Source organism: Leptinotarsa decemlineata, unplaced genomic scaffold, assembly GCF_025532065.1.
Source record: "Leptinotarsa decemlineata unplaced genomic scaffold, Ldec_3_MD MMD2_tig00026328_RagTag_RagTag, whole genome shotgun sequence".
Lineage (NCBI taxonomy): Eukaryota > Metazoa > Arthropoda > Insecta > Coleoptera > Chrysomelidae > Leptinotarsa > Leptinotarsa decemlineata.
Window position 1 is genome coordinate 171,278 of NW_027412688.1, and position 8,432 is coordinate 179,709.

Genomic DNA, 8,432 nt, shown 5'->3' on the forward strand with positions numbered 1-8,432 from the left:
AGTTATTCAGTATATTACATTTGCGATAGATTTGCAGAAAGATGTTTTCGTTATAGGCCGAAAAGAGTAAAAAAAAGGGGAAGAATCAGATTGAGATGATTATATCCAGTTGACTTTCAATTCAATCATTCAAATTCATCCGGAAAACTAGGTTTCCATCTATCTCATGATCATTCACTGCCTACTATGCCATTGTCTGATTGTCTACTGTAGAGCTGATGGCCATTATATAAGTTATTCAACGAGAGGTACACCACCAACTAGAGTGGTTACGGAGGACCATTTTCTCAAATAATTTCAGGCTGTTCGTGTCAGCAATTTTAGGAAGACTCGTGGAATTTTCCCCTTCAGCATATACTAGTATGTAGAAATCTTCTTGTAGAGACCGAGTGAGTACCTACATCTCTTCTTCAATGCTACGTGGAATATTGAAAATAATAAAGATATTGTGCGTTTTATTTATTATAGTTATACAGAATAGTTATTGATTGTTTAAACTTGTGAATGCTTTCCTTGTAAAAATGTTCATTTATACCGATTTGGGATTTAATCGACAGCTGTTGATTGAACATTACCTACTGACCAAAAGCACCAAGTTACAATTACATTGAAAGTATAATTTTTCATAGACATTTTCATATTATATATTCCTGTTTGTTGGCCTTCACTGAAAACCAATCTCAGTGTTTCATGTTTAACTAGTTTTCTGTTCCTTGTTCGTTAATTCAATAATATTTATGCTACATTTAGGAGGGTAGCGAATCGCGTTGCAAACTTTCATATTTAGTGAGTTATTATATATTCATATTTCTGCATTTATTATGTTTGATTTCCTATTCCTATATAAGTATAATTATTGGCTAGCACTATATCAGCTCACATAACTATAGAATATCTTAATTTTTCAATCAGATCTCAAGAACATGAATCCATGCCTTGATTGTGACGTTGACAATATTTTTTTATCACTTTTCGTTTTTTAAAGTATTCCATAGCCTACCAGAAAATAATTACTTTTATTTTGAGTAATTCATTTTCTAGTATGTATCTTTCCTCGATAGTCTTCAGGCACAATATATATTCTAAGTTGAACATGTACATGTATACAAAACTGACATTCACATATTTAAAAATTCATCTGTGATATATTCACTCAATGTTTTTTTAAAGTCTGCTATATTCTCTATATAACTGAACAAATCAAAGAATTTGTAAGAAAACTGATATGTGTGTGAGTTTTGTTATGTTGCAAGTCTGGAAAGGACTGTTGAAGCTTATACCACTATGAGTCATGAATGGCGTTTCTCTCCACCATGGTCATGTCATCAGCTATTAAATTTACTATCAGAACATAAATATAAAGGGATGGTAATGTTGACTGAAAATACGTCTTCTTGATACATGGATATATAGTCCCATCAAAATTATTGATGTCATAATTGATGATGAAAAATAAATTGACATCGAAAATAGCTTCACCAATTATCAGTTCCTAATGTTTGCCAGAGATCTGAAGCTGTTTAGACCTATAAAATCCATTGATGATCAGCAAAGATGATCTTGATTGATTATAGTTTTGGTATGTTACTAATAACCTATTTGCAAACGTGAACAAACACTATGCTATTTCGTTTTTGAAAGTCAGTAAAAATTTTAATACATCACATACATCGGAAATTATTTTTGATGAACAAATCAGGTTTGTTGATCATATTAATTTGATAAAATTTGCAATTGTTCAGGATTCTCTTTAGAATTATCATTTATTTTTAGTAATATCATATAATATTCATCAATTCTGCAAATAGTTTCATTTGCAATTTCATCATATAAACTACGACAAGCCTACATCAATCGAAAGATCACTTAAATTATCAAATGATAAAGACATCTGCATATTTGGTATCTTCTATAACACTCGTTGAACTGGACTGGTTGGGTACAACTACCCAAATAGGTGCTTCAACAATACAATTTTCATAGTATTAAATTATATTTCAGATGCAAGTCCTGTAAAATGTTTCATTATAAACTAGCTACTTCCGTTTTAGTGTGTTGTAAGGGGACAATTTCGAAGTTATAATAGCAAGTTGGATTTTATAACTTCTACCTTTATATACAGATGTTATGATTTTTTGGTTGTAGTAAGAATATTATTGTTTTTGTGGTAGTAATTACATCGTTATTGTAGTGGGGTTTACCTCATAAATGCATAATTTTAATAATTATTCATGTACTTAGAGATGGTCACTAGTAAATTAATCGAATTAATCACATCTCGAAAACATTCAATGAAGTTAGATTTAGCACTGAGTATACCATATAAAAACCGATTCAGTTTCGCCCCTATACCTTTTTCAACTCTCCTGTGGAAAAATTGTTAATAAGCGGGTAGTTGAAAAAGCAAAAGTACTGATATGCTTTCCACATTACATCATCAGAGTGAAGAAAATGTTTTTTCAGTGGTTGCAGCCTCCTTTACATGACCTTTTTGATACTTCCCAGTAATATTTTCATCAAAATAGGGCATTCTTAGATGAATTGTAGAATACAAAAATGTTTAGACGTACAGGATGTTCCATTTGAAATTCCAAGGTTGGGATATCTTGTAAACCTTTTTTTTTACACTTCACCGTAATATTTTCAACAAAATAGGATATTCTCATATAAATTGCAGAGTTTTACATTTGAAATTTCAAAGTCGAGATGATTTCTTGTAAAATAATTTTTTTGATACTTCGCAGCGATATGTTCACCAAAATAGCAAGATTTCATGTGAAATAAATTGCCGAGTCCGACAATGTTTAAACATACAGGATGTTAAACTTGGGATGATTTCTTGTAAAACTGAATATACTACAAAAATATTTTCAATCCAATCAATCCAAATTGTGAAACCGTTGGAACCACCTAAGTTCCACATTGATACCAGAAGAGACAAAACAGTTATAGAGACAAGCCTGAAATATATATATTACCGGTATCATAAAATATATTTTAAAGAAAAGTTATGGTCTTGTGAGTACCTACTTAACAGCTACAAAGATCACATCTAGGGCCATTACTATTCACTAATCAGTTTTTACCCTACAAATTTCTATCAAAATAGTTATTTTGTTTTCAATTTTGATTTGATTCACAATGCAACTATTGTATCAAGTTTATAAAAACCTCATATAACTCCAATCCGTTTTTCAAAACGAATAAATAGAAGATATTTGAATGAAATATTTCTGCTAACTTGACCCAAGAATCCCTTCATCATAATAGAAACCGGCAATCATGCCTGTGCTCCACAAATTATCAACTAACTGGGATCCATTTCTTATAAACTAAAGGCATACCTTGTTCGACAGCTAGGTAGATGATTTTTACTATAACATCAAATTGTCTGTATTCACTCGGGTGAAAACAAAATTAAGAAAGGGAACTTGAATTACCTGCCGGGAACAATTGTGCAAGGTTTTTACTGGTTTAATTATAATTTCTGAGAGTACATTACAACTTGTCTGATTATAACAAGCCATAAAACTTTTTCTGTGCCTTCATCCATATAAATTTCAATTCCATCACAAAGTACCAGTTACTTTTTTTGGCTAAGTGAATCGAACCCTGTCTTTCCTCATGATATACTTACAGTTTTTCCAATGCTGTCGCAACTATCGTGGAGGGAGTATACTTACATTTTGTGATGACGAAATAATAAAAATACGACTCGACGATCGATTAGTTGTTCGTTACAGGAGATGATTTTGTACGTACCTGGTCAATGATGTAGTTTCTTCTTCTGTGAGCGGCCAAAGCAACAAGCCTATTCAAGCATTTCTGCATCCTGTCCATCAGAAAACTCCACTTCCCAGTGTATTTTGACTTGAGTGGTTCACCGGAAACCTTCCATAAGAAATACATGAATAATATAATAAAATTATTAAATACTTATAAAAAAAAAATATAGAATTGTACAAGTTCTTTTCAGGGACGATGAAATAAATAAAACTAAATGAATATTTACACTCACAGTCATCTTTTCCAACATGTTGTTCTTTCCCAAGACACAGTATCTCTTGTCGGGATTGGAAGTGACATGCTCTGTCACCCAATGAGTTTTCCCAGCAGCCGGTAACCCGCACATCAACAACACCTGAAACGAATCCGGTTAACATAAAAACTTTTGTTTATGGCAACTGATCTGAAATACCTCGCAGTCTCCTCTGCTTTCTGGTCTAGTCGGTCCGGCTACTTTTTCTTCAACTTTACCGAGACACTGAAAACCAGCGAGATCAGCCGGGACTGGGAACCAAGGTTCCTTTTTATCGTCAAGGTTCAATTCGAATGCGTAATTTCGAGACAGAACGTGCGGGAAAAATACCGGATTTTCAGGGAGATCTGACTTTAGGACAGTCATCGCTACCGGTTGGATTACTCCATTTACTGCATACCTTATTGTGACATTATCTCCGTCAATATCCTAAAAATTTTAAAACTTTCATTAGATTTCCACAGATAATTTCGATTAGAAAATGAATTTGATTTAACAAATTGCAGTTAACAACAACTTCAACCCAAAAATGATTCATCACATTCTTGACAAAAAAAAATTCAATTAGGCTATTGACCAAATTCATCATCACATTGAAAATAACCTACAGAACGCTCACATTTACAGGTAGCAACATAATATTTTTACTTAAATTTCTGAAAAGAAATTTTGGATGCAAAACTTTACAAAAAAAAAACAAGCTCATTCATTAAAACTTACCAGAAATGTGCCAACAACATCTCCAGCTCCAAATTTGATACCATAATCGACAAATTTCTTATCAGTCACAAATCTTCCTGACGATTCATAACCATAGGAAAATTTTTCTTCGCCCAGTTGCAAACTGCAGTTCAGTAAAGACCACCCTACTCTCAAAACATGCGAAGGAATAGGTTCCGAAATCTCAACTGGCTTATCGGCCAATTCTATCTTATCGTCTTTTTCTTTAACATCACTTTCAGCATTCTCTGATTTGACCTCGTCCGTTTCCATTTTCTCGTCAGCCGTAGCTTCTTGAGCCGGTTCTTCTTTCGATTCTTGAGCCGTTTCTTCGTTTGATTCTTGAGCCATTTCCTCTTTCGATTCTTGAGCCGTTTCTTCTTTCGATTCGGTGTCTTCACATTTATCTGCTGAATTTCCTTCAGATTCAGTGCCGCCTTCCTTTTCTTTGGTTGCATCTACACTTTTTTTTTCTTCAGCTTTTTTTTCTTTCGTTTCCGCCGAAGTTTCTTCCATTTTTTCTTCCTTAGTATTGGATTCCACATTTTTCCCAGTCTTTTCTAGATCGGATGTTTTATTTCCTGCATTCTTTTTATTAGAATTTCTTTTGTTATGATTTTTCTTTTCTGGTTGCTTGGAAAAATCATCTTCCCATTTGATTTCTTCTGTTAATTTCAATTCGTAGAATACCTGGAAATTATTTATTCATGTATGAACTTACTGTCCCAATTGCAGTTGTCCATTGACAAATTCACAGAAAAATTTGTTCCGAAAATGTCATTTGACTCTAATTTATTTATTTATAATAAGACCAATCTTTGTCAGAACCTAATCACAATATGTTTGTTATTCTCGGGTTTTTTTCACAGTTGAAATTTCAATTTTAGACTGGATCATTTCATAGCAATAGTTTTTTCTCACGTATTGTGATAGGCATTTTAATTAAGATCAAATGATCATTTCAATGTAATAATTCAACCTATTTTTATAAAATTTTCATCGCATGGAACATTTTTTCTTTCTTAAATAAAATATGCAAATACCTTTCCTGTTTGAACACCGTAAGTGCCTCTGACTCCTGCCCAAGCATATCCAAAAACACCATCGGTCATCGGTTTTGCTGATAAAAATGTCTTGTCATCAATTTGGAGATGGAGATCAGAATCATCTGAAATATTTGAAAAGAAAAATAATAATATGAATGGTTTTGAATACAAATATTACATTAATTTAACAATAATATGATTGATATTCAAATATTTGTTTCATGGTAGGTTTCTTCTTTAGATAATTTTTTTGTGTGTCAATTCGTATTTTTCAAAAATTTACAAACGTGTTATTGCGATTGAACATGAAACTAAAAAAAAAGAGAAAATCAGTGAAGCTACTCACACCAGCTCAGTTGGACAATGGAATTATCAATATCAGGTTCATTTTCCCTGACAGGAGATCTACTTCTTCTACGCTGTGACCGTTGAGGAGAATCTGAACTCCTTTTTCTTTTCTCTCCCTTCTGCTCAGATCCATTTGTTGATTTTGAATCCTTCATTTTGGCTTCCTCTTCACCTATTTCCATTTTCTCTGGAGGATTCTCCAGCTTCTGTGAAGTCTCATCACTAGCCTTTTATAAAAAATAAAATTAATTTGAAAATTAGTTTTTGATTATTGTATAAAAAACATCAACAAAAATAATCTTTACAAATTTACCTCTTTGTTATCTTTTTCCTTATCCACTTTTTCCAATGGAGAAACAGATTCAATCTTTGAAGATGTGGACTTGTCACCATCTTTAGTTTCAGACGTATCCGTTTCCATTTTTTCTTCAACATTCTCAGGGTTTTCTTCTGGCTTAATTTTTTCAGGAGATTTGAGTTTCTCCTGAACTTTTTCCGGTGTTTTTATTTTCTCCAGAGAGTTAGCTGTTTCCTCAACTTTTTCTATTTTATTTGCCGCAGCTGGTTTCGGCTTGACTTCTACAGATTTGGTATCATCTTTTGGTTTTTCAACCAGCTTCATATCCTTCTCAGGTGATTCTGTTTTAGCTCCACTCTTCTGCTCCCCAGAGGTCTTTTGAGAAGATTTTACTTCGGGCTTGGGTGTATCCAGTGTTTTTGTTTTCTCCGGTGTTTTTGTTTTCTCCAGAGTAACTTCTCTTTTGGGATCGTCCTTGTCGACTTTTGTCTGTAATGAGGTAATATTAAAACACGCCAAATATAAGCTATGCAGAAGGTTACCTCAACTTTTTCGGAAGGTGCTTCATCATTTTTCTTAGGCGACTCCTCGATCTGAGAAGTATCCAAATCTTCAGTGGATGTATCTGCTATAGATGTATCAGGCAAATCTGCAAATCAGATTACCGATCAATATATAAGACCAATGAAACTTTTTTATAAAAAAGTGCGAGCTCTGTATCCAAATAATTACAGAAAATGGATATTTTTTATACGTTCACAATTGTTAATTATGATACTTAAAAATTAAAATGGTTATGCTGCAATTTTCCAACATGGAAAATATGAAGCAAGTTTTTGTATAACTTATGAAAATAATAATGATTGTGCAAGATGTACTACATATTAACAAATGTTTTGGTAGTAATGAGAAGTTACTAAGGAATTAATAGGAGAAAATAGATATCTAACATAGCCTAGTGTTGAGACAAATTCGTCAAAAATGCATTGAAATTTTCGAATTTACAGGTGAATTTTTTTGCTGAATATTTTATAGACCTCTAGTATAATAAAAGTTTAACAGTAGAAATGAAAAACTCTAATATAAAACTATTTAGCAAAAGTTTGACTTTACAATATGAAAAAACTTTCAAGATATATCTACATAGACATTTTTTATTTACATACATATATACCGAGGAAAACTGAGAAGAGGTTCCAAGAATGGTGATTCTAAAATGGAGGGAAAATTCTAAATAAACTGTCCATCATAAAATCCTGCTATAACTAACAAAGTGCAACCGTATAAAATCGAATTTACTACTTATGAATAGTAGCTAACATTATTCATTACCTTTGTCGAATTCTTTCTCCAAAGCAGTTTTCAAACGTTTCACTAAAACCGCTTTATTTCCTTTGGTGTCCAAACCGCGAGAGGAAAGTTCATTGCGTAAATCTATGACTTTCAACTTGGCAGGATCTATATTGGAGCTCATTTTTCACTATACTGAAACACTATAATGAAATTCAAACTAACACAAAACATACAAAAACCTTTCGTAATCTCTCAAGTAAAACACGCGCAACTTTTGCAAATGGCGGAGCGTCACGTCTAAGTGTTGACAGATGACAGGACCAAATGAAGGTGTGTTCCAAAAATAAACATATATCAATCCAGACAGAAAAAATGACATATCTCAAGGGCTCTGAAACAAAAAACTTTCGACAGTAGTTCGACTACTGATGCTTCAACATTCAAAATATCACACTTTTCAAAATTATTTTTAAAACGTGTTAGCAGTGAAAAGTATGCCACGCATGCAACAAAATCCCATTGCTAGCATGCACATTTATATTTTTTTGCATAGGCAGTAAGAATCTCATTGTCATAAAGAGGCAAATCTTGAAATAAATACATCTGTATGTTATGTCGGTATCGGGTTCAAACAATAAACCTAAAAACATATAAAACTCTGTTTTATTATTCACCATAACACAATGCT

At 32.6% G+C, this 8,432-nt stretch overlaps 1 protein-coding gene and 1 long non-coding RNA gene across 3 annotated transcripts in view; one reads left to right on the forward strand and one right to left on the reverse strand.

The window, feature by feature from the left end:
• LOC141485529 (uncharacterized) overlaps positions 1–3,931 on the forward strand; it is a 5,992-nt gene extending 2,061 nt beyond the window's left edge. For both annotated transcript variants that reach the window (XR_012467267.1, XR_012467268.1), the window contains one exon: positions 57–3,931. This is a non-coding gene — a long non-coding RNA (uncharacterized lncRNA). The remainder of the gene's footprint in view (positions 1–56) is intronic.
• Positions 1–8,051, reverse strand: part of LOC111514515 (uncharacterized) — a 17,272-nt gene extending 9,221 nt beyond the window's left edge. Inside the window, exons 1-9 of the mRNA XM_023170755.2 lie at positions 7,784–8,051; positions 6,994–7,100; positions 6,467–6,940; positions 6,152–6,380; positions 5,803–5,927; positions 4,760–5,449; positions 4,199–4,468; positions 4,019–4,141; positions 3,763–3,891 (exon numbers count right to left, since the gene is read on the reverse strand). Coding sequence (XP_023026523.2) covers positions 3,763–3,891; positions 4,019–4,141; positions 4,199–4,468; positions 4,760–5,449; positions 5,803–5,927; positions 6,152–6,380; positions 6,467–6,940; positions 6,994–7,100; positions 7,784–7,925 — 2,289 coding nt within the window. The 5' untranslated portion in view covers positions 7,926–8,051. The remainder of the gene's footprint in view (positions 1–3,762; positions 3,892–4,018; positions 4,142–4,198; positions 4,469–4,759; positions 5,450–5,802; positions 5,928–6,151; positions 6,381–6,466; positions 6,941–6,993; positions 7,101–7,783) is intronic.
• Positions 8,052–8,432: the final 381 nt, after the last annotated feature.